General features: G+C 34.9%; 6 protein-coding genes across 6 annotated transcripts; 2 read left to right on the forward strand and 4 right to left on the reverse strand.

Moving 5' to 3' along the window:
- The first annotated feature begins 1,787 nt into the window (after positions 1 to 1,787).
- Positions 1,788 to 4,568, forward strand: LOC111783255 (serine carboxypeptidase-like 31). Its single transcript, XM_023664169.2, has 9 exons — positions 1,788 to 2,083; positions 2,171 to 2,278; positions 2,357 to 2,452; positions 2,548 to 2,640; positions 2,725 to 2,807; positions 3,483 to 3,773; positions 3,841 to 3,971; positions 4,051 to 4,146; positions 4,224 to 4,568. Exons 1-9 carry the CDS (start codon positions 1,813 to 1,815, stop codon positions 4,474 to 4,476), a joined length of 1,422 nt encoding a protein of 473 aa, XP_023519937.1. The 5' UTR covers positions 1,788 to 1,812; the 3' UTR covers positions 4,477 to 4,568.
- Positions 4,569 to 5,497: 929 nt separating this feature from the next.
- Positions 5,498 to 7,034, reverse strand: LOC111783318 (NAC transcription factor 25). The gene is made up of 3 exons (XM_023664239.2): positions 6,673 to 7,034; positions 6,250 to 6,560; positions 5,498 to 6,175 (listed from the first exon to the last, which is right to left on the reverse strand). Exons 1-3 carry the CDS (start codon positions 6,875 to 6,877, stop codon positions 5,645 to 5,647), a joined length of 1,047 nt encoding a protein of 348 aa, XP_023520007.1. The 5' UTR covers positions 6,878 to 7,034; the 3' UTR covers positions 5,498 to 5,644.
- Positions 7,035 to 9,797: 2,763 nt separating this feature from the next.
- Positions 9,798 to 10,514, reverse strand: LOC111783523 (putative 2' cyclic ADP-D-ribose synthase BdTIR). Its single transcript, XM_023664451.2, has 2 exons — positions 10,021 to 10,514; positions 9,798 to 9,947 (listed from the first exon to the last, which is right to left on the reverse strand). Exons 1-2 carry the CDS (start codon positions 10,512 to 10,514, stop codon positions 9,860 to 9,862), a joined length of 582 nt encoding a protein of 193 aa, XP_023520219.2. The 3' UTR covers positions 9,798 to 9,859.
- Positions 10,515 to 12,549: 2,035 nt separating this feature from the next.
- LOC111783524 (uncharacterized protein At4g04980-like) lies at positions 12,550 to 15,935 on the forward strand. Its single transcript, XM_087120735.1, has 9 exons — positions 12,550 to 12,753; positions 12,900 to 13,094; positions 13,175 to 13,270; positions 13,378 to 13,504; positions 13,581 to 14,631; positions 14,703 to 14,868; positions 14,959 to 15,123; positions 15,271 to 15,423; positions 15,498 to 15,935. The coding sequence occupies exons 1-9, from the start codon at positions 12,688 to 12,690 to the stop codon at positions 15,693 to 15,695; spliced, it is 2,217 nt and encodes a 738-aa protein (XP_086976861.1). The 5' UTR covers positions 12,550 to 12,687; the 3' UTR covers positions 15,696 to 15,935.
- A 486-nt stretch (positions 15,936 to 16,421) lies between these two features.
- Positions 16,422 to 18,724, reverse strand: LOC111782723 (polyphenol oxidase, chloroplastic-like). The gene is made up of 2 exons (XM_023663515.2): positions 17,813 to 18,724; positions 16,422 to 17,338 (listed from the first exon to the last, which is right to left on the reverse strand). Exons 1-2 carry the CDS (start codon positions 18,705 to 18,707, stop codon positions 16,527 to 16,529), a joined length of 1,707 nt encoding a protein of 568 aa, XP_023519283.2. The 5' UTR covers positions 18,708 to 18,724; the 3' UTR covers positions 16,422 to 16,526.
- Positions 18,725 to 21,846: 3,122 nt separating this feature from the next.
- On the reverse strand, positions 21,847 to 24,750 carry LOC111783321 (polyphenol oxidase, chloroplastic-like). Its single transcript, XM_023664242.2, has 2 exons — positions 23,856 to 24,750; positions 21,847 to 22,698 (listed from the first exon to the last, which is right to left on the reverse strand). Exons 1-2 carry the CDS (start codon positions 24,730 to 24,732, stop codon positions 21,923 to 21,925), a joined length of 1,653 nt encoding a protein of 550 aa, XP_023520010.2. The 5' UTR covers positions 24,733 to 24,750; the 3' UTR covers positions 21,847 to 21,922.
- Between the last annotated feature and the right edge of the window lie 1,434 nt (positions 24,751 to 26,184).

Below are 26,184 nucleotides of genomic sequence, written 5' to 3' on the forward strand. Positions count from 1 at the left end.
CAAAGGTGGAAGAAAAGGCAGGTTTGGCAACAATTGGTGCTGCTAACTGCTAAAGAGTCGCACCCCACGCCCATCCATTTTGCATGTGCTATTGCTGGCAGTGGCAACGGCAGCTCAGCTAAGTGGGCGACTAGTCTTCATATGACTTTTTAGTCAACAAAATTTTCTTCGTCGCTTTTCCACTTCCATGCCCAATCCATTTAGGATAGACTCGAATATGTTCTATTCTTTTGCATTATTATTTATCACTTATTATATAAAGTTTGTTACACCTACTTTTGACGTTCAAACTTTTGTTATATCCACTTGACCTTTTACATGTACTTCTTGTCTTTGATAAGTTATTCTTAACCCTTGTGTCTAATAATAATGTTCGGTTAACTTAAAACAATTTCAGACATTTGGGTATGTAAATATTAAGTTTGACGTAGATCTATTTTGTGGAGACTGTGTTAAAATATTTAACTTAAAAAATTAACCTTTTCTACCCAATATATGAGAATCTACTTTACAAGAAAAACATATGGATAGCGAAACATTAATTAATGGTATTGGTTGGGTAAGGAGACTTTAATTCGAAAGGTGGACTAAGCTTTTATGCAAAAAAGAAAGACACGACCCCACTTTAACGGGTCCATAAACTACAATACTTTTGCCCCAAAACGGTCAGACAACCACTCATATTGAAGCATTAGTGTCGCCCATTAACGGCGTGTGCGTGCCCAACCCAACCCCTGCCCTGTTGCCTACTATGCCACACCACCCAGCCCCCTCTGCCTAACTTTTCCTTCATCAATGTTAGGGTAAAGAACATCTCTTTAATCTTTGCCAAACTTTCAATTCTACTTCCACTATCATACAAATTCTCAATTAAATAAACCCATAAAGGAAATGGTTGTTAAAATTGCGCTCGGAACCCATCGATTCTTGGTTCATTCATTCTTTTATATAAACTAAGAATTGCTAGGCACCCAAGAAAGTAAGAGAATTAAAAGTTATTCTACATTTATGAATATTAAAAGCTCTGTAGATACAAGTTATAAGAAGTGGGGAATATAATGTTATATCACTGAGGAAGATATTAAAATCATATAGCACCAAAAGACCATATAATTAATACCCAATTAAGAAATAAAATGGAATCCTAATGTTATTTAAATACATAAATGAATTCCATCTCATTATTCAACTAAAAATAAAGTTGGAATCCTCGTCACTATATCAAATAAATAGCATTTTTTTTTTCCTCCCCGCAATTTCATGGGTTATTAATTATCATCGGTTCGCCACAAAATTCCATCTTTCCACTTTGTAATGATGACCAAGATCTGGGCTCGTCTCCTTTTTTTAATATATAATATTTTCCACCTCAACCAACCATGTAATGCCACGTGTATCTCTTTCCTTCCTGGCTTTTCAATGGGACAAATGGTCAGTCAAACATTGTTTACAAATATTATGCCCTAATTGTTCCCTTTCAAAACAATCACTCCTTAGTGGATTATGCAAAATTCCTTTAAAATTCTGTACTAAACTTTTCAAACTAATCTAAAAAAAACAATTTAAGTGATTTAGTCGACACCATTTAAGTGATCGACTAAGTTAATATCGAGGATAAAATAGTGTCCGAGCTAATTATATGTCTCGATTCGCAGCTGGGCGTGTCGAGGTCTTTTGCCAAGTGGAGATCTTCTCTCTCTTCTTTTGAATATTTCCACGTGTCAGAGATGAGTCATTTTTAAAATCAGTGTATAGGGAGAAATGTGGTGTATAAATAGAGAAGTGGGTTGTTTCCAAATCCCCACATCAAAAATGAAGCTTTCAGTAATGGCGACAGTTTTTGTGGTGTGTGCTCTGTTTATGGAGGCTGCGTTGGGATTGGGAAGAACACAATGGCGTTTACAGAAAAAACAAGGAGAAGACGACCTCGTCACTAACTTGCCCGGCCAGCCCCTTGCCGGATTCCGCCATTTTGCCGGCTATGTCACCGTCCATGAGCCACACGGGAGGGCATTGTTTTATTGGTTCTACGAGGCTGCGTCTCACCCAGAACAAAAACCCTTGGTTCTATGGCTGAATGGAGGTTAATTAATTATTACACAAAAATCATAATTTATTCTATGGCTCCAATTGAATGTTGTATGGTGAGGTGACAAGAGATTGTTTTCAGGTCCTGGGTGCTCCTCTGTGGGTTATGGGGCAACACAAGAGATTGGTCCATTCAAAGTGGAGAATGATGCAAATGGGGTTAAATTAAATGAGTATTCTTGGAATAAAGGTATATATAATAATTTCTTTTTATAATTTAATGTTCTTTAATTAAGAAAAAAAAGGGTGCACTTTAATGATGATGTAGTGGCCAATATGCTGTTCTTGGAATCTCCTATTGGTGTTGGCTTTTCATACTCAAATACAACTAGTGATTATGACAATTTGGGCGACCAATTTACAGGTAATGAATGTAATGTAATATAAACAATTTGTAGAATTTATTGGAGGTATTGTTTGGATGAATCAAATGATTTTGTTTGGTGTTTCTTGGAACAGCGAATGATTCATATAACTTTTTGCTGAAGTGGTTCCTTAAGTTTCCATCGTATAGAAACCACACTTTTTACATTGCAGGAGAGAGCTATGCAGGTTGTAATTGTGCTTCTTTGTTTGGTTTCATGTTTTTGTTTTGTTTTGTTTGAGAAAAATCATGTTACGTGTCTTGAACAACAGGCAAGTATGTTCCTGAACTGGCTGAGCTCATCCACGATAGGAATAAAGATTCTTCCTTTCACATCGATTTGCATGGTGTTTTGGTATGTTCATTGTATCTAATTTGATGGGTTATTTTCACGAATTTATATTCAAGTTTTTTTTTTTTATTAGAATAGAATGTTAACACTAATTTTGATTAGAATGGATTTTATTTTACTCGGATGTTAAATATGACTCACGATCTAAATATACAGCAATAAATAGATTAAGCAAAAGAAACAATTTTACAATAGAAAAACCTTAAACTTTTATGTTTGTCAATTATCTTTCTTGTTGTGAATAAGATATATTTCTTGTCAATATTCGTAAGATTCCACATCGATTGGAGAGGATAACGAATGATAGCAAGGACGCTAGACTCCGAAAGAGGATGGATTGTGAGATTCCATATCAGTTGGAGAGAAGAACGAAACATTCTTTGTAAGGGCGTGGAAAACTCTCACTGGCATGCTGTTTTAAAAACTTGGAGTAGAAGTAGGAGAGGGAAGAGCTGTTACACTGTTTATAGTGGATAAAACACTAACAAATTTCAACTTTTAGCAACTCTACTAAACCAAAGGCTAACAGTTGTTCTAACTTCTTTAACTAAAGTAAAAATGAACTCACGATGGGTAATCTAGGTTAGTCGGGTTCTTGGATCATTTGAACATCCCTAATTTTTCCGTTATTTTATTATTATTATATATTATTTTGTGAATAATTTGATAAATTCACAGTTAGGAAATCCTGAAACATCGGATAGCGATGACTGGAGAGGGATGGTGGATTATGCATGGAGCCACGCAGTAATATCCGATGAAACTCACAAAATAATAAGAGAAAGCTGTGATTTTAACAGCAACGACACTTGGAGCAACAACAATTGCAGTGAAGCAGTGGACGAGTTGCTTACCCAATACAAAGAAATCGACATTTACAGCCTTTATACGTCTCTGTGCACTGCCAATCTCGCATCTACCGATGGCAACTCCATGCAAACCCTAACCATCAAACGCTCCGCTACCATGGTACTTCACCATCCTCCGTCTTCTACATGTTTAAAATAGATAATATTATATAATAACACGTGTTTAGATGCCAAGAATGATGGGTGGATACGATCCGTGCTTGGATGATTACGCGAAAACATTTTACAACCGACCAGATGTTCAAGAAGCCCTTCATGTGAGTGATGGGCAGCAGCTGAAGAATTGGAGCATTTGCAAGTACGTAATAATAATGTAACAATGTTATAATTAATTAATTAATTAACTAATTGTGATTGGATTATAAACACAAACACAGCACAACCATATTCGAAAACTGGTATGATTCAAAGCCTTCGATTATTCCCATATACGAGAAGCTGATTGGAGCTGGGCTTAGAGTATGGATCTACAGGTAATTTAATTAGAACAAAATTAAACAAAAGATATGATATGATTCCGTGCCTAAAATTGGTTTGAATATTGGCACAGTGGTGATACTGATGGGAGAGTGCCAGTGTTGTCGACTCGATACAGTCTTAGCTCGCTCGGTCTGCCGATTACCAAGGCATGGAGGCCTTGGTACCACGAGAAGCAGGTAAGTGGTTGGTACCAGGAATATGCTGGGCTAACGTTTGCCACATTCAGAGGCGCTGGACATGCAGTGCCATGCTTCAAACCAAGCAGTTCATTAGCGTTCTTTGCTTCATTTCTGAATGGACAATCCCCACCTTCTGCAAAATGATTAAGCTTAATTAACTAATGCCACTGTATTATATTATACAAATAATTAATGCTTCTAATCAATGCTTAATCCATAATAATTAATTTGTGTTACTGTCCCATCCCTAAACATTAGTCAATATGAGCCACCAAGTGGTTAATTCCAACGTGTCGGCTAAGTAATTATTTAATTACTTTAAAGAGTAAACGGTAAAAAGTGGGACCATGGGAAGAAAAGGATCGAAAGGACAGATAATTTACAAGACACGTGGAGGTTAAATAATAATAATACGACAAATAGAGTAAAGTACTTTATAAATAGCCAATATGAAATCGATACATAAGGGAAGCCAATTTGGATTTATATCACATCCTCATCTCCTTTTTGACATTTGTTACCCAATCATACTGTTTAATATTTCAAATTCGTCCCCATCCGATGAACCTGTACAACGATATGATATTATATACTTTGAGTATAATCTCTCGTACCGTTGAGATAGTATTTCTTATTTATAATGTGAGATCCCACTTCGATCGGAAAGTGAAACGAAACATTCTTTATGAGAGGTGTAGAAATCTCTCCCTAGCAAACACGTTTTTAAAACTTTGAAAGCAAGTTCGAAAAAAAAAAACAATATCTATTAGCAATTAGCTTAAGTGGTTACAAATGGTTTTCAGAGCTAGACATTAGACTGTGTGTTAACGAAGACATTGAGTCTCGAAGGAAGGTGGAGACTGGGTGGTGTACCAGCAAGAACGTTCGGAATGATTTATTTTCGTATCTTAGAATTAATCCTCCTATTAAAAAATAACAATTTAATCCATTTTTTTTATATTTTGTACTTATATTTCCACGTAATTCAAATAATTGATTTTTGATGACGCAAGCAACCAAAAAAAGTGGCTGGATAGAGATAACAATTACATCAACGTCCAACGTTGTGTGTTTTTCAGCTGTTAAAATACAAATAATCTCTTTAATGCTTCATTAATTAATTTAATTTCACTAATTATAACATATAATACTCTCACAAAGTCTCTAATATTAATACTACATCAACTTATATTCCCTGCACTAATTGAGTATTTATTTATTTAGTTTTCCTACATTTTATCCACTAAATTACTAATTTAAAATTTTCATATAATTATTTATTTATTTATTTTACAATAATACCAGAAATTAATTAAGAGTTCCAGTTGATGTTAGAAGGAAGTTGAAACTGTTGCCTCAAAACGCCGTCGCTCAAGGAGCCAATAAATGGCTCACTAGTTTGAAACGCTGCGTTTTGTACTGACAGCTGGTTGAGAAGAGACACGTAAGAGACCGTATTTTCTTCAGTTCCAGGAGTCACCCCACCGCTGTAGCTATTCATGAGATCAAGCCGGAGTGGCTTTCCGCCGTCGTTGGATGCAGTTGCGCCGCCGCTCCAAATCTGACACGTAAGGCCACGTTTGGAGCTGCAGCTAGAAGAAGGTAACTCCGAAATATTGGAATTGGTTTGATGATTAATTATCTCGTCACCTTCGCTTGATAACGCCACGACATCCAAGTAGCAATTTCTGCCACCCTTTTGTCCACCTCCAACCACCAGCTTCGGTAGCCTTGCCGCTGCCGCGGCTGCCGCCCTCGATAACTCCTCCATTTCGCGCTCTATGATGGTTGATGCTTGTGCAGCGTTTTTCATGTAAATTCGGCACAAAACCCAATCATCAAGCTACATGACCAAAAAAAAAAAGAAATTAATGTGAATTAAATTAATGTTTAAAAAACATTTAAAGGAATTATTACCTTGAGAGAGGGCTTTCGATTGGTGGGGTAGGCATCGAGGGGCTTGAGATTGGTATTAGCTACATGGAGGAGCCTATACTCGTGCATGATCCAATTGGTTTTGATACCTTTAGGAGGCCTTCCACCATAAAACACAAGAGCTTTCTTAACGCCAACTTTTTGAGTACCATTAGAGGTCATAATAGGCTTGTCAGTTCCCGTCGCTTTCCAATACCCAGAAATCGCCGCTCTATTTGGCCTCGCCCCATTTGGGTATTTCCTCTCTCTCGGAGTAAAAAAATACCATTCGTTCTTCCCAAACACCGCCTTACCTATTAAAAAAAAAAAAAAAAAAAAAAAAAAAAAAAAAAAAAAAAAAAAAAAAAAAACCCATTTAATTTTTACATTAAATTAAAACACTAAAAAGCTAATAAAGTTGATTACTTGGGAGGTCCCATGGATCGAACTTGTACAAATCGAGTTCGGCGATGATGGGGGCTGGGAGAGGAGAAGAGGAAAGCTTCCTTTTGAGATAATGAACCACTAGTTCCTCGTCGGTGGGGTGAAAGCGGAACCCCGGCGGCAGCTGTAGATGAGCCGATGTGTTTGATGATGAATCTGTGCTCTCCATGTAATCTGGATCCATCATCTCTCAATCTCAATTTCAACAAAGAAAAGGAAGGGATGGGTGGGAGATTGAGACGATGAATAAATGAATTTTATGGGAGATTTAATTTATTTGTTTTGGGTGTCATGCTTCCCTTGTGAAACTATACAAATGTGAAACCAAAAACAAATTTCTCAAATCAAGGCATATGGCATGCTTCCCACACATCCTTACGCCATCTCTCAGTCATTCAATCACTCCAATATAAACACAGCTCAACTGATTACATTAACTAGTATGTTTTGAGTTGAGATTTCGAACACCAAACCTAATTGTTTTTATTGAATTAGGTAACACAAAACAAATGAAAATAGGGTCCGTAGGCTCGTGAGTTGAGTCTATTCTCTTGCTCATCACTTAGTTTGTACTTTTTTCCATCATTCATTTGTGTTTCATTTGTGACATTTCATTTCATGTTGTCAATATTGTTTTCATTCATTCTCATATACACACAAAAAAAAAAAAAAAAAAAGCTCCTTTTTGGTAACTTTTATATATTCTTTTGTTGAATGGTCGGTTAAAAAGTATGGGGTAACGTTATTTTGATTAAATTATGTAAAGGTATAAAAATATGCGAGAGTGAATATCAGAATTGTAAGAACGTAGAGAAAATTCGTTGTACAAAATTAAGTATATATATATATATTTTTTGTTTGTTATTGTTAGTACCTAAGTTTGATGTATCGATATTTAATTCTCGATTAATTAATATTAAAATAATTGAAAAGAATCTCTTCCAACTTCATAATTAAATTCTAAAATCAAACATGCTTTAAATATCTTTTTCTTTTCTTGTTTCCCCAAACCTATTATAAGTTTCATGGGCCATCAGCTATTTGGAGCCCACACTTTTGAGGCTTCGGCCCAATCCTTTGCGCACGTGTTGGATTCAAATGAACTGCAAATTTGGCTTAGATTTTTTTTTTTTTTTTTTTTTAATGAGAATATTCACTTTTCTTATGTCTTTTTTATTAAAAAAATTAATATTAAAGAATTAAAAAAAAAAGAAGGTAAAAAGACAAGAAGAGAAAGAAAAGGTTATGATTTGCTAAGGTTGGGGAGGGACAAAAAGGTCAAACGACGAACACTTCTTTAGCTTCCACTTGGACGGTGGAAAGTTTGGCATAAAAGGGAACTGAAATTACAATACAGCTGAACGTGGGAACCACAAATTTAAAAAGAACTATATAACTAATTTAACCGTAAAAATAACTCAACGAAATATTTTAATTTCTAATTAATTACAGTTAATACATATAATAAGGTTTTATTTCTATTCCTTTTGTTACATTTCTATTCCTTTTCCCATCATTCACATATTTTACCCTCAAAATTATTATTATTTTTGTTATATTTTGTGGAATTTCATATTTTAATTTAAAATTTTAGGTTAATTGAGAGTTGAAATTTTTTTCATTTTTATTTAAAATTATGATATTTAAGAAGATAGGAAAAAAAAAAAAAAAAAAAAAGGAAAGGTAATTGAATAATTCTATAATTATATAAAATGAAATTGAAACCAATATTTTGTGAGATTTTATTTAAGATATTTGAATGAATAAAAAATAGGTCAGATAAATATATTTTTCATTATTATTTGACACCAAAACAAAAGTTTTGGATTTGTTTGTTTATAGTTGTCAAGTTCAAAAGTACATGTAGACACTTTGTTGAAAGTGAAACATTCAAACTAACCAAATTTTGATGATTATTTTTTTTAAAGGTTTTTATAATTTATAAGTAAATTCACTAAATCCTCCCAATAATTATTGAAATTTAAAGACTAAACGGTCATAAATATAAATATTATATTATATAATAACAAGAAAAAAATTAAGATAATTTAGATATATGTTCGTAATAAAGTTTATTTTTTTCTTATGATTTAAAGTATAGTATGGTGGTCCAAAATTTAATTTGGAAGAGAATTTGATTATTTGAGATGGAAAAGAAATTTGAATTTTAATATTGATGGACCTTGAAGTTTGACTTTTAATATATTGCCTCACTTTTGACTCCCTCCTAACTCTTCTCTAATTTTGACCATTTCCTTATATCATTATAACGGTTTTTATACCCTAAATACTCACCCCTATACCAACTCAATAATAATAATAATAAATCACAACAAAGTATATATATTAACCCTAATGTTAAATATTAATTTATGTATCAATTCATTAAAACAAACTACCTTAAAGAATGTGGGATCTTTAAGGTAGTTTGTTTTAATGAATATATATGTATCAAAGTGTATATATATATATATATATATGTATCAAAGGCTCCTATGAAAACTAATTTTCTTATATATTTTTTATTTATATAGATAATTCTATAATAGTTCATTATATAGAATTTATATCTAATAAATCAATTATTTTTTTATTAATATATCAAAATTAGCCTCACTTGGAGCAGTTCAGTTCATTTTAAAATCAATGTGGGATCTTGTAACGACCCAGATCCACCGTTAGTCTTGAATTGTGTCGTTTTAAAGATGTTTTCGAAACACGTAAGTCCATGGCTGTGTTTTAAGATAAAAGTTATGTTTTATGAAATTTAAATTGAGTCTTCCTCATTCAATGTTTATGGTACGTATACAGTAGCGACCTTAAATTAAAAATTTCGGGTCGTTACATATCTTTTAATCCACCACATTAGGGGCAAGCGAGCCTCAATCCCATCGCTAATAGATATTATCAATTTTGACTCGTTACATATCGCTATCAGTTTCACAATTCTAAAAAAAAATGTACAATCCATTGTCTCTCAGACATTTCCACCAAGAAAGTTATCAAAGAATTTGAACAATTTTTTATTAAATGATAGTAAGAACAATACAATTGAATCTCTGAAAGTTGTGTTAATCGAAATCCCTATTCCACAAAGAATTAAAAAAAAAAAAAAAATTGAGTGTATATTGAAATTAATCAAATTTGAGTATGCATGCATTTACATGGCTTAATTTCCCGGCATCTCTACCGCTTCTCCGGCTACCAGATTATCAATGACGGCGGTTGAAGCTTTTCTGAGCAGCTCTGACCAATCCCTAACAAGATAATCACACAACATGAGTGCTTTTGGGTACAAATTACGCCACGATTTTATTGAGAAATAATTACCCGTTAATGGAGTCGAAGGTGAGTCCAACGGTGTATTTGGCTTCTCCAAGTGCCCAATTGAACCTCTCCATCTCTTTTTCGGGACAGTTTCGGTTAAATTCGACACGAAGCTCAGACGGCCGAACATCAACGAATATCGGTATGATCTTCTTTTTATTCTCGACCATTAAAGCAAGTTCATGCAAACAAAAATAAGACTGACAATAACGCGGCGAAAACACCGCAATTCCCACCTTACAACTCCTAATACTTTCCTCAATCTCCCCAAAAAGTTTGTCTCCTGGTTTCATGTTGGCGCTGTCTAAGAATGGGCGGAGCCCTATTCTAGTAAAATGGTCATAGAGCAAGCCAGCGATGCTCCGTCGGGTGTCGACGCCACGGTAGTTTATGAACACGTCGCACCGCTGCGACATGGATCGGACGTGGTTGCGACGAGTGAGGATTGTGGAGGGGATTAGATGGTTTATGGGGAGAGATGAAAAATAACGTTGCATGGCTTGGTTGAAGGGTTTGGTTTGTTAGGAATGAAGAATTGTGGTGTTTATTTATATATATGGAGATAGAAAATGGCGTCGTTGGAATAAAGGACCAAAAGTGGGTTAGGGTTTGAATTCAAAAACCAAAATAGATGGGTTTCGCAGTTGTATTTTTGACTCTTTAAAACAATTACATTTCGATATTCATTAAAGCCCTTCAAACACGTCCAATAAAAGAGAATAAAGGAACCCAAAAAGACACACCTCTTGACAAAGTCTATGCTTATGTGTATTGGTTTCTTGCGCCCCATTTTGCATACTTCTTGTTTGTTGGGTTTTTCGTGTGTTAGAATTGCACTACACTGTTCGAGACCTTCTCCAGAGAGAGGCTCTATAGTGTACTTTGTTCAAGAGGAGTAGTCCCACATTGGCTAATTAAGAGGAACATCGTGAGTTTATAAATAAGAAACCAACGCTTTTTAGGGAAACTAAAAGTAAAGTTACGAAAGCTTAGCTCAAAGTAGACAATATCATACAACTATAGAGATATAACTCAATAGCATGCGTTAACCGTCTACGTTATAACAACGATCTAGGTATAATTCTCATTAAATGTTATTTATGTGAAATTTGAGCTTTAATTTTAAGGTCAAATATTAAAGTTATTAAAGGTATAATTTTTCATTTTGTTAAGAGTATAAGAAGAGGAAATTTGTTGAAAGCAACTTTATATTTTTTTTATTTAAAATTAATTTTAATTAAAAAAAGAAAGATAATTTAATTTATTAAAATGAAAACAAGTAATTTTTTGACAGACCATTTATGTTTCTATTTTATTTTTGGATGCACTAATTTCAACCAATATATATTTGACAAATGTAATTTAATTTTTTTTTTTCTCAACCCACGTATTTTAAATAATGTAAATTTCGAAAACAGCATTTTTAATTTTTATTACTTAAAAAAATACAATATATTATCAATTGTAGAAATCTGGTTTATTAATAATTATTATAAAAGATTTTTAATATAAAGTAGGTTCGTAAATAAATTAATAGGCTAAAAGTTGGAAATTAAGATGGATAGGAGGAGAGTAGCCACGTGGCGAAGAACATGATGGTTTGACCGAGAAAAGTCACAAGGAAGTGGGGCCCCTTCATTAATCGTACATTTTGGTGACGAAAACTTCAGCAGACTTTCCTTCTTCTCTAAGGCTACCTTCTTTATGAAGTCATCGCTAAAATTCCATCGTATAATAATATTATATTACATTATAGTTTATATTATTATCCTCACTCGAACAAAATTTAATTAAACCTCGTCTATGTCCGTATGTAAATTAAAGGAACCAACGAAAGTTATACATACAAGTTTATAACTTACCCATGATCAAGATTGACTCGCATATTGAGTCTTATACAAAGTTATTGTATATGATACTTCATTCATGCATCTTTAGATTGCAACAAATACGAGAAACAACAAATACGAGAAACAAACCCGAGTGGAGATTGGGTTGTGTTGAGTAGTGTCAACCTTGTTGTTTGTGTGCATGTCTGCCTAGAAAACCAACTTTATCGAATGACTATGTGGACACCTTTGGTTTTGTTGTACCTTATTTAACTAATGATTTGTTATTAGTTGTTGTTAAGGCTATATGAGTAGAGATTAAGAAAATCATGGCTATATTTGGTATACAGATGATAAGCTAAACAAACAAACCAAGTAAAAATTACAAAACAAGAATCTGGTAAAGAACATGAACAAGAACAAGACCAAAATGTCAAACCAAACCAAGTTTCATGGGAACTGTGGAATGTGTATCCCTTCGATAAAACCTCATCTGTCTTTCCGCCTCTTCTTGGCTGTCTCTTCACAGAGAAGGTTCCAATGCAGTAAATTCCATTTGGTTCTTTTTTTTTTATTATTTTTTCTTTTTATTTTTTTTTTCCTTCTTCTTTCTCTCTCTCTTTTGATTGAATTCGACTTTGAATCTGCTCTTTTATGCTGTGTTTCAAAAGCCCTAGAATACCTCTTTTTCGTTTCATTTTTTTGTATCTGAGAGAACTTCAACATCGTTGACCACAGGAATTTACAAAACAAAACACCATTTTTTCTGCAAAAAACCCCCAAATCCCTTCACCCCATTATTTCATTCAATTCTTTTTAACCCTTCTTTACCTCACATTCCATGGCTACCAATGGCTGGTGTGGTTTAGGCCCTTTGCTGTTTCGTAAGAAGTCTTATAACCTCGAGGTTTGTTCGATCTTTTCACTTTTCTGAAATGGGTTTCCTTTATAAAGCTCGATTTTTTGTTACAAATTTCGGGTTTTTATTTCATAACATGAGATGAAACAGAACACCCAGATGTTGTTCTTACGTGTTGTGTTTTCTTGTCGTAGACAATGAAGAGCCCTTCTTATGTGTTTCCGAAGACGTACACAAATAAATCAAAGCTATCTAGACTTGCTAAAAGTAGGAAGTCATCGAAGCGCAAAGATAATTTTTCTCAAGTGATGGAGCTCCGCAGGAAAATCTTGATTCTTAGAGACATCATCGACTTGCCTCCTTTACAACTCTCTTCTTCTATAAATGAGGTATCTTTTTCTTCATTCTTCTTCAACTCCAATCTGTTTAGTTCGTTTCAAATAGCTTGATTCGTGATGGGTTCTTGCAGCTGGTGGTCGGAACCATGGAAGACCTTCAAAAGCTCTACCCCGAACTCATATCGGACATCCAATATTCCGAAATGAATGCCACACGTATCGAACAGGTATGTTCTGTTCTGCTCTGTTATACTCTGTTCTGCTCTGTTCGTTCTGTTCTGTTCTGTTCTGTTCTGTTCGGATTATGGAATAAGCTCTTGAATTTATGTATCAGAGTCTCTCCTACTTCTGCACTGCGCTGAAATCGATCGGAGAATCTTGGATGCTGAACCATGATTGGAAGGACAAACCTAAATATAATTTGCCATCATACAAGGAAAACTCGAGCTTCACTGAAATTGGTCAGTTTTCAATTTTCTAAACAGTTTTGTAGAGCAAATCAGGACTATAATTGATGAAAACTTTTGCTTTATGTAGTTGAATCCGTGTTGGCTATTATTGATTGCATCATTAATATGGCAAACGAAAGGTTTGATATGATGGACGAATATGTTAACTCGAAGAGCTCCTCGTATTCACGAACTAGTTCCTTTGGTAAGAGCTCGATGTCAACAGATTCCTGCTCTGAAACCAATAGCCCTTGCTGTTCTTCACCTGAAACTCCCACATCCGTTCTTGCAAATTTTCGCAACAGCGAAAGAAAGTTATCTGGAATGGAGAAAGTGTCGTGTAATTCTCCCATTTTGTGGTCTCTTAGAGTGAAATCTATGGAAATGTTGAACCCCTTTGATGTCAAGCGAGTGTTGCTCCCCACGTTGTCTCACTGTGGTGTTAATGTCCGCCCTGCCCCAAAGGGACAAGCTCAGCTCAGCTCTGAAAAGACTGTTGCTGCCGATGGAGGTGAAGCTAGCCAAAAGGGTAGTCCTGAGAGAGCTAATGATGTTGATTTTGAAGAACTTGCTGCATCAAAACTGTCACCACCGGGACCTCCTCTGCCTCCTCCACCGCCACCACCTTCACCACCACCTTCACCACCACCACCACCACCACCACCAATGGTGCAACAAAATGCAGTATTGGCTCATTCTTTACAACTACCTCCACCACCACCATTGCCTCGGATCAAGGTACTGCCTGCTGCAGCCGTGCCTATTGCACCTATTGCGCCTGCGCCGCCTACACCACTGTCAAAGGTAATAAAAAAGGCGATTAAAGTCGCAGTACAACCACCACCACCACCACCACCACCAACAAACCTTGTACCGTCACCTCCTCCAATACCTCAAGGCAATGGCTTTACTCCACCGCCACCTCCTCCAGGTGGGGCAATTCGATCATTGCGCCCCAAGAAAGCCACTACTAAACTGAAGAGATCCCATCAATTGGGAAGTCTGTACCGGAAACTCAAAGGGAAGGTGGAAGGATCCAATCAAAATCTTACATCCTTTAATGGAAGAAAAGGCGGCGTTGGGAGCAGCTCCGGTGGAAAACAGGGGATGGCTGATGCCTTGGCAGAGATGACAAAAAGGTAAGATCCTCTGTTATAAACTGCACGACAAATGCAATAGAATAAATGTTGTTTCTTTTGGGATGTTTCAGATCAGCCTACTTTCAGCAAATTGAAGAAGACGTTAAAAAACACGCAATGCCAATCACAGAGCTTATAACTTCCATTTCAGCTTTCCAGTCACCGGACATGAACGAGCTCCTCATTTTCCTCAAGAAAGTGGAATCTGTATTGGAGAATTTAACCGATGAATCACAGGTTTGTACAAATCCTGCCTTGCCCACTTTCTTAATCGTTGCTTTCAACCTGTTATTCAAAAGGGTAGGCTGCATTTTCTCAATCTTGAAGGTTCTAGCAAGATTTGAAGGATTTCCCACAAAAAAGTTGGAAGCTTTAAGGACTGCAGCAGCGCTATACTTAAAGTTAGATGCAATGCTCTCTCAATTACAGAATTGGAACATTGTTTCTCCCATGGGACAACTTCTGGACCGAGTTGAAAGCTACTTCAACAAGGTAGTTCTGAATACCTATTTGGATTTATAGACACTCCACAATGATATGATATTATCCACTTTGAACATAAGGTCTAAGTCCGTGTAATAAAGCATTGAAGAATGTCGATAATGAACCATTGCTTTTGTCTCTGCTAAACACAAACAGATCAAAGGAGAAGTCGATGCACTCGAGCGAACGAAGGACGACGAATCAAAGAGATTCCAGAGTCACCATATTCATTTTGATTTCAACGTGTTAATACGGATCAAGGAATCAATGGTGGACGTGTCTTCCAGCTGCATGGAATTAGCTCTAAAGGTAGTCAATCGCTCGATTGAGTTGAGTTGAGTTATAACTATCGAAACCTAAAGTGATTTGTATGGTCGATACAGGAAAAGAGAGAGTTGAAGCAGGCAGCACGAAACGGAGTCCGATCCGAAAATTCAAACAAGGGATGTCCTAAGATGCTATGGAGGGCATTTCAATTGGCATACCGAGTTTACACGTTCGCCGGTGGACACGACGAACGCGCCGATAGGCTGACCCGAGAATTGGCTCTAGAAATAGAGAGTGAATCTCAGGACCTATGATTCAATCCAGTTTGTTTTAAAGTTGTGTTTTCATGTGTTTTCTCCTTTTTTTTAGCAGGAAAAACAAAAAAAAAAAAAAAAAAAAAAAAAAGAAAGAAAGAAAGAATCAGTGATCCATGTGAGGTGTAGCATTTGAGTTTGTGGAATGGTATTTGTTCATGTTCGCTTCACCTTTTCCCTCTTTCTGGATAGAAGCCTGTAAACATTACATAACGATTATGAGTTTATATGTATACTACTAATTAATCACCCTTCATCCTATCTTTGTATCAGACCTCTCTTCCATTCATGCTTATGAATATTCTACCCCTACATAAAACAGAGGATCTTGAAGGCCACCAAGAACCCAAAATCTTATTACCAGATTTCAATATTACACCATTGTAATTGTAATTGTAATTGTATTGTATTGAATTGAATTGAATTGAATTGAATTGTTCTATTCGATCACCAAATTGACTTGTTAGTACCCGTAAAGATACTATTATCATCTTCGTTAGTACGAGACATTTTGAGAAAAACAAAAAATAAAGTCACGAGAGACACACATTAAAATGACATTATCCACGGTGTTGATATACAGTTGTTTCATAGAGATTGTTTAGTACCTCTTCTTTATCCACCACGTTTTTTTTTTTTTTTTAAACTATTTGGCCACATGCATGAAACTATTTAATGCTTTTTATCTCATTTTAATTTTTTTTGTTTTATTATTTTTTTAAAAAAAAGTATTTAGAAATCTTAAAACATAAAATGTAACAATAAATAAAGTTGATGGAATTATTAAAGAAACAGGTAAAATAAGTTCCGCCCATAATAAAGTTTTAAAAATTAATCTCCATATTCCAACGTGATGTCAGCAATGGACACGAGGCCAGCTCCAAGGCTGGGGATAATAGTGACGATGATGCTGTCGTCATCATCAGCTTCCAAATCCTCAAGCAGTTCAGTTATCCCCAATCTAAGCCCCGTCTTCACCTTCTTCTTGTGCCCATGTTTATGCGGCACGTTCACAAAGCTCCCTGCAAACTCCGTATTATCCCCTCTAATTTCCCTGTCATCTTCATCGTTGATATAAACATCCAATTTAATCGCCGTGTTCGGGTCGAATTCGATTCCCTTAATCACCAAAATCTCCTCTTCCTCATCTTTCTCCTTCCTGCTTCTCGATTTCTTCCCCCTCTTCACTTCCGTACTCACCGCCGACTCCACAGTCACCGGGAACTTCATCCTTCCAGGTTTCACGCGCCTGGAGGGGACATTACTGTCGACGCTCTTTTGGGCTCTGAGGGCTCGACGAGGCGTCGGGCGGGTTTCGAGCCATGGGAGTTCCACGTCTTGGTAGATGTAGCCCAGGTTTTTTGTGTCCAGACAGTCCCGGACTCGGACTCGCACCGCTTCGCCCTTCTCGTTGTAGAAAATGAAAGAGGCGTCGAGCCATTCAGGGTATTGTAGGTCCTGTCGCCTTCCGCCGAGGGTCTTCCACACGGACCACATGCGGTCTATGTTTGAGTGGTGGGAGTAGAAGATGGGATCTCTGGCCGCGGAGTAGAAGTTTCCCATGTTCTCTAGGTTGGGCTCGTTGTTGTCGCCGCACCATGTGTGAACCGTATTGTGTGGGATGTTCTCCACTGACCCACCACCTATCATTTTGTATATACTCCGTTAGATACACCAACATCACTCTCCACAATCATATGTTATTGTTATTGTCTGATGATTAACCACGTTATATTTTTATAAACCAATAATCATTCTCTAATAGCTTACGTTAGACTTTCATCATCCAACATATTTGATTAATTAACTCATATTCTATCCAACCAAAAATTATTCCACCCAATAATATATTTTTTTTCCAATGCTATCAAGTTAAAATTAATCTAAAATTTTTAAAAAATTGTTTGAATAATGTAGAAGTTGAGAAATAAAAAAATATTAGCTAAATAAAAAATAAAATCACGTTATATTTTTTTTTCAATTCTATCAAGTTAAAATTAATCTAAAATTTTTAAAAAATTGTTTGAATAACGTAGAATTTGAGAAAAAGAAAAATATTAGCTAAATAAAAAATAAAATCACGAGAATTTATGCTCAATGTTATACTAAAATATTACCGGGTGATGGCTGGTCTCCGGCTACATAGGCGCTGCCGAAAAACAGCTTGGGAGTACGACTATTGGAAACCATTTGGCGATACATAATTCTAAGATTAGTTCTTATCTGCGCATTATTGGCTATGTTTGAATCAACCCCATCGAAATCCAGATCTATCAATGTTGGCGGCAGATGATTTTGGTTCCGAAGTTGGTCGTAAAGGGACGAGTTTTGGTCGGCGTACATGGCTGGCATTTTCATACCCCCAGGAGCATCGTAGTTCCAAAAGGGCAAGGCGAAAGTGGGATCTCCAATCAGCTCTCCCAATATCTTCTCGTAAAAGTAGAGATAATAACGGTGAAATGGGAAAAACAGCCACGAGTTATGAACTTGCACCTCAACTGGAAACCCCACTTGGTCGTACCCTCCGTTACAATAAGCACAGTGAACGTTCGCTTGTTGCATGAAGCTACGTGGGTCATCTTCGGGCAGCCCTTTCATTAGCTCCACAGCTCTCTTATATTTGTCTATGTAGCTTTGATCAGCCAAATGGGCAGCTGGCCTGACGCGTAGTTTTCCCGGCGCCGGTGGCAGGAAGTCAACGATCGAAGTGGTCGGAGGCGGGCAGCAATTGGTTGGATCGGCGCCAGGTGGCAAGTCTGGTGGGCCACACTTGCTAATGTTGGGAGTTTGGACTGGAGCGGCAAGGGCAAAGGTGGAATCTTTGGTGAAGGCCGAAGCTCCGTAGAGACCGCCTGCGCCTATCCCAATAAGAACGTCTCTTCTATCAATTTTGCCATCGGCGGCGCTACACAAAATTCGAGCAGCGTTAATGGGAAGGTATTTTGATGTTCGGAGGCTGGAGGATGGGCGAAATGCGGCGGTGGAAAGAGCTGGTGGTGGTAGAGAAGCCATTACTTGGTTATTGAATCAAAGATGTTATCTGCCTACTATTTATAACCCCAAAAAATCTATCTTAATTGTCTCAACTAAAAATTTAATATTAATTTTACCTATTTTTTACTTTTTTTTTTTTTTTAATAATGTTTAATCATAAGTTTTCCCAAAATTTTGTATCCATTATATCTACCAATTTTTAAATAAATATTTAATTATGTCAAATAATCACATTTTTATCTCTAATAAATTTTAAAAATTATTGGATGAACAATTTTAAGGGAATCTCAAGAGATTCTTGCGTCCAATTTCGTCATGTTGACGTGGCAGTTACCGACACAACGTAATTGTAGACATTCACAAATGTTCCAGCTTGTTGAACCTTCAACCTTGGAATAGGTCTCTGTCGATTGCGATATTTATTATATCCACGTCAGCAAAGTAAGTTAATTATTATTATTAAATTGCTATAAATTAATTATTTAGAAATTATATAATTTGAATTAAAAACTACAATGTAGCCATTATAATTGGATGGATATGTAAGTACCAACTTGTCACCTCTAAGAGGTCATGCATCCTCGTGCAATATATTCATGATACTTACTTCTTACTTTTAAGGGTAAAGACTGTTTTTACAAACCAATACGAATTTTTTAGACATGTTTTATTTTCACTTACATACTTCAAAGTACGTTTAACTGCGAAGTTTTTATAGGATTGCATTGAATCTAGGAAATGGGACATTACAAGTGGTAACATAGTGACACCTTATTAAGATGTGATTCAAAGACAAATCAAAGAAGAAGTTAGTGGGCATGTGACACCTGAATAAAGAAATGGTACATGAATGAATCGAAACTATATCGGGGTAATCCTAAAAGTAGAATGGCTAATAAGGACTAATTTAAATTTACTACCTATATCAGTATATTTCCTTTCGGTGTCAATGGAAAAGCTGAGCTTGTTTTGTTTAGAGTAATTTTAAATTAGGTGATCTCTTGAAAATTTTATTAGAAGAAATGTGTGAGTAAAAATAAATCATTTTATCATTTTTTTTCATAACCATATATGAATTTTTTAAATATAAATAATTAATTGTAACTATTAAATAATATTATTTATTCTAGCTTAATTTAACTATTTTGGTTAACTAATTAATCAATAGCTTCAGTTCAGCAAATAAAAAAGTGGATTATTATTGATTTACTACCGTGAAATAATTAACTATATTTAAAATAAATAGCAAAGAAAGAAATATTCATACAGTTATAAGGATATAGAATATTCTTATTTATAAAAAAAAATACATGATTTCTACGTCCAACCTCATCATTATTAAAATAAATAAATAAATAATGACTTTTCAGATAAACATTGAAAAATATGGAAATATTAGATTTTAGTTTTTTTAATATCCACCCAATCAAAGGTAAGATTAATAAATTAATAAAAAAATTGAAAATTGAAATTGAGACGTAAATGAATTGCCCTCCACTTACATCCCGACGTCGTTTTGGATAACCTAAACGTACGACTCCATTGACTTTATTATGTGGTCTTAAATTTTTTTTCTTTTAAAAAAAATTTCATTTAATTCAGCAAAATAATATAGTTCGGAGGGCCAACTACGCACGTGTTCTTTTATTAATTAATCAAACAGTCAACTGTTTTTTCAAAATCAGATTATTTTACACATCATTTTCAAACTTTTAAGAATTTAATTAAAAATTAAATCTGGATAAAAAAAAATTTAGTTTTTAAAATTCCCAATAAAATATAAAAACTAAATTTAAAGTATGTTTTACAAAAAAAAAAAAAAAAAAAAAAAAAAAAAGTTAAAGAATTATGCTAAAGTAAGCTGTATTAATTATAGTTAAGCAATATATAATTTAATTATTAGTGATTTTATAATTATAATTAATTAATTTAGATAAGAGTAATGGTTTTGCCCACTTCCTCAAAAAACCAAACATCCACATCTACCAAGACATTTTATTTCCATGAAAATAGCCATAATAAATATATAAAGTTTATTTATTATTTTAAATAATATATAGATATTTTTCTTCATAGTTGATTGATAATTTTACCCTACATTTCAAATCTATATGAATATTGAATTTTTTTATCAAGAAGAAAATTCATTATTTATTTATATATAATATATAGATATAATTTTGAAATTTGAATATTCAAAGGAAAAATGCAAGATAATGTTGTGTACGCAATCCAAATTGTGACAAATTTTAGAGCTGAATTTAAAGGTTGATTGAATAAATTTGAGAAAAGGAAAATGAGTTTGTAGACCTTTTTAACCAAAATAAAAGTCCATTCATTATTTGTATTTATGGTACGGATTCAACTGTTCTATTAATGGGACATTTATGTTTATATTAATAAATACAAATGTTTTCTTTTTTTCTTTTTTCTTTTTCTATATTGTTTTGATATGGATGACACTTGAGGCACATTTGAGATTTTGAACCATTTGCTTGGGGTGTAATCAAATGTTCTTCTAGACCTAGTTTGGTTCGACCCGCGAGTCCAATCCAATTCAATCAAGCCAGGTATACTGTACTTCGACTTTGTTTGACGTCCATCAGTTGTGTTAGATTTCTATTCATGCATACACATTTTTTAAAGTTTTCAAATTTGTATATGATTGGAATTTCTGGAAAAGCAAATTATTATAAAATTTGTAGAAAGTCTTCGACTTCAAATTTGTTAAATAACTTCAATTTGGAGCATGTGAAATTTTTTTGACGTGTAACTTATTGAAAATGTTTAACTTCTAGTTTGGTTAACGTCTTCAATTTGTAGTTTCCCCAAGATCTTTAACTACCAACTAATTGAAGTTACCTAACTTTTTAGACCAAAATTAATCATTACAAAATTGTGCCAAAATTCTTAAATTTCAACAAAATATATATATATCTTTTTATTTTATTAATTTCATATGGTACATTTTTATGTAATTTTTTTTTAACGTTATTTAAAGTAAACATTTATTAAGGAGTTAAATTGTAACACTTTTAAATTTTAATGTTAAGATTAATACTCATCTAAGTTTGATGTGTAATTTGATAAAATGAAAAGTTTATGATTAAAATGAATACAATTTTATAAGTTTATAGTTATAATTAAGATGCAAATAGACTGAAAGTTGTTTGGAATTATTAGCCTCAAACCTGGAAGCCTTCTTTTATTTTAAATTTAGTTTCCCAAAGAAATTAATCTCCATATTCGATCTTGATCCCAGCAATGGAGACGAGCCCAGCTCCAAGCCTGGGGACGAGAGTGACGATGATGCTGTCGTCACCATCAGCACCCAAATCCTCAAGCAGTTCAGTTATCCCCAACCTAATCCCCGTCTTCACCTTCTTCTTGTGTCCGTGCTTATGTGGCACGTTCACAAAGCTCCCAGCGAACTCAGTAATGTCGCCTCTATTGTCCTTCTCATCTTCGTCGTTGATATAAATATCGAACTTTACCAGCGTGTTCGGGTCCAATTTGATTCCCTCAATCACCAAAATCTCCTCTTCCTCCTCTTTCTCCTTCTTGCTTCTTGATTTCTTCGCTCTCTTCACTTCCGTACTGATCGCCGACTTTAGAGTTACCGGGAACTTCATCTTTGGACGTCTCCCCGCCTTCCCGGCTCGACGAGGCGTGGGGCGGGTTTCGAGCCATGGGAGTTCCACGTCTTGGTAGACGTAGCCGAGTTTTTTTGAGTCGAGACAGTCTCGGACTCGGACTCGGACGGCTTCGGCCTTCTCGTTGTAGAAAATGAATGAGGCGTTGAGCCATTCAGGGTATTCAAGGTCCTGTCGCTTTCCGCCGAGGGTCTTCCAGACGGACCACATGCGGTCTACGTTGGAGTGGTGGGAGTAGAAGATGGGATCTCTGGCGGCGGAGTAGAAGTTGCCCATGTTCTCTAGGTTGGGCTTCTTGGTGTCGCCGCACCATGTGTGAACCGTATTGTGTGGGATGTTCTCCACTGACCCACCTCCTGTCATTTTGTGTATACTAAGTTAATTAACTACCCATTCTCTTCCATCATATGAATAGAAATTAAATAAAACCACACAAATATTTGTGATTTGAAGAGGAAAATTTCTTTTACATTCATAGGGGTAGTCTATTACTATAAACAAAGTGTTTACCCGTGTATCTTTGACACTCTTCTACTATCAAGTCTCTCATGTAAAATTTATCTCATTTGTTTACTGACAAATACAAAATAACAATGACTCTCCATCTTAAAATAAATTCTAAATAAATATTTATATATGCATAGAAGCATTAATGTTATACATGAATCCTAGAATTCATATATCAAAATGATTATGAATTAAATAAATAAGAGATAGAACCAAATAAATTAGAGTTATGAACCAAAAAGATTGAGGGATAAAATTCATATATCAAAATGATTATGAATGAAATAAAGGAGAGATGAATCAAATAAATTAGAGTTATGAACCAAATAAATATGGATGAATCAAACAAATGAGAGTTATGAACTAAATAAATGTCAATACTTTAGTATTGCAGCTTGCCATAATTATTACAGGACATATATTTTTTTTTTCTGTCATTTTATAAAGTTAAAACTAAAAATTAAAAGAAGGTTGGAATAATGGTAAGTGTTGGATGATGAAAGTCCACATCGACTTATTTAGGAAATGATCATGTTTTTATAAACAAATAATACTTTCTCCATGGGTTGTGAGGCCTTTTGGAGAAGCACAAACCAAAAACACGAGAGCTTACACTCAAAGTGAACAATATCATACCATTATGGAGAGTCATGTTCGTCTAACATGATATTAGAATCATGCCCTAAACATAGTGTGCCAATAGATTGGTAAATCCTCAAATATCAAACAAAGGACTCCAAAAGAAAGTAGTCAAGTCTCCTCGAAGGCCAAGAATGACTAAGACTCCAAAGGAGTCGAGCCTTGATTAAGGGGAGACGTATTTTGTTCGAGGGAAGGTGTTGAATGATGAAAGTCTCCCATCGGCTAATTTAGGGAATGATCATGATTTTATAAACAAAGAATACTCTCTCCATCTATCGGTGCTACCAGAACTTATACTCAAAATCATTGTATGGAGAGTTGTGTTTTTCTAACAGTAAGAAGTTGAGAAAAAGGAAAGCGTTACCAGGTGATGGCTCGTCTCCGGCTACATAAGCGCTGCCGAAAAACAGCTTAGGGGTACGACTATTGGAAACCATCTGGCGATACATAATTCTAAGATTAGTTCTTATCTGCGCATTATTGGCTATGTTTGAATCAACCCCATCGAAATCCAGATCTATCAATGTTGGCGGCAGATGATTTTGGTTCCGAAGTTGGTCGTAAAGGGACGAGTTTTGGTCGGCGTACATGGCTGGCATTTTCATACCCCCAGGAGCATCGTAGTTCCAAAAGGGCAAGGCGAAAGTGGGATCTCCAATCAGCTCTCCCAATATCTTCTCGTAAAAGTAGAGATAATAACGGTGAAATGGGAAAAACAGCCACGAGTTATGAACTTGCACCTCAACTGGAAACCCCACTTGGTCGTACCCTCCGTTACAATAAGCACAGTGAACGTTCGCTTGTTGCATGAAGCTACGTGGGTCATCCTCGGGCAGCCCTTTCATTAGCTCCACGGCTCTCTTATATTTCTCTATGTAGCTTTGATCGACCAAATGGGCAGCTGGCCTGACCCGTAATTTTCCCGGTGCCGGTGGTCGGAAGTCGAGAATCGAGGGGGACGGCGGCGGGCAGCAGTTGGTTGGGTCAGCGCCAGGTGGCAGGTCTGGTGGGCCACACTTGCTAATGTTGGGAGTTTGGACTGGAGCGCCAAGGGCAAAGGCGGAAGCTCCGTAGAGACCGCCTGCGCCTATGCCAATAAGAACGTCTCTTCTATCAATATTGCCATTGGCGGCGCTACACAAAATTCGAGTACCGTTATTGGGAAGGTATTTTGATGTTCTAAGGCTGGATGATGGGCGAAATGTGGTGGTGGAAAGAGCCGGTGGTGATAGCGAAGCCATTGCTTGATTATTAAACCAAATATGGTTTGTTTCAAATCCCAATCTTATGCGTATTATTTATAACCCAAAAAGATTCTATCTCAATAGTATGAACTAAAACTTTGTATTATTTTTACCTACTTTGACTTTTAAATAATGTTTAATTATAAATTTCCTCAAAGTTTTATACTTATTTAGTTGTATTTTAACCTTTTAATTTGATGTCCACCTAGATTTGGTGAAAGGGCCTTAATGTGTGCTAAAGCAACCAAACTTTTTAAAAAAATAATCAATACAGAGTAACCTAAATCTTACTTCAAAATCACCCTCGAAACTATATAAAACATTACTCTTATAAGTGGTGAGATTACAGTTAAAAAATATATAAAAGAATTAATAGTTACTACTTATACCAATAAAGTTCAACTAAGCTTGACTTTGAGTAATTTTATGTTCTGCGATCTCTCACAAATTTTCTTTAAGAAAAACACGTGATTGAACACAAAACATACTAATAAAAAAAAAATTAGTGTGATTGTTTAAATCTGAATAGCATCTTATCCAAAGAAGTTTACATTTGATATCATGCTAGTTTTTTTTTTTTTTTAATAGAGTAATGTATTACGTGAAATAAAAAATAAATTTCACGTCGACCCTAAAAAAAATTATAGAATTATTAACTACATTAATTAAAGTCTAAGTAATAATGTTGAATAGTTAGGATCAAAAGTAGAGATTATTAGTTTATTAAATAAATTATAGTCCGGATAGATTCTTAGATTATTATTATTATTGAATCAACATTATTTTTCAAAATTTCCGTACAATTCTTAACTCAACTTATTAAAGACTACTTAATAATGTTGAACGGTTATAATTAAGAGTAGAGGGCTATACATGTCATTTTAAAATATTTTGTCCTCGTTCACATATTTTGTATTAAATTATTTAACTTAATTTCTACTTGGGCGTAAATTCTTATAAACATTTTTTTCACCATAATTTTTGGTAATTTATTTTTACTGGCCATTCCCATTCAGTAATCTTTAAAGGAAAATTGGAATGCATCCATTTCATAATTTGGGCCTAGTGGGCTTTTTGTGTTCGTCCTACCGAAGGATCGAGCGGCCCAACAAACTATTTGCAAATCCAGCCTGGTATTTTAGATTTACAAATATATCAATAAAACAATCAAATTATAATTTTATTGGTCTATATATGATATACTTTATATTATATTATTGGTATATTAACAGTTATATGATATACTTTTATATCCATATATCAATCAAATTTATACCCTCAATAATTATATAATTGATATACCAAGTTATATTGCTTATATAATAAATCTTTCTATCAACATAGGCTCGTATACTTGTTATTTGTGGACTCAATTTAAATTCTTATTCATACCATTATTATTAAATTATAATGGATCAATTCGTTATATTGATAACCATTATGATTTGA

The sequence above is a fragment of the Cucurbita pepo genome, chromosome 20 (genome assembly GCF_057944985.1).
Source record: "Cucurbita pepo subsp. pepo isolate OVF chromosome 20, ASM5794498v1, whole genome shotgun sequence".
NCBI classification, from domain to species: domain Eukaryota; kingdom Viridiplantae; phylum Streptophyta; class Magnoliopsida; order Cucurbitales; family Cucurbitaceae; genus Cucurbita; species Cucurbita pepo.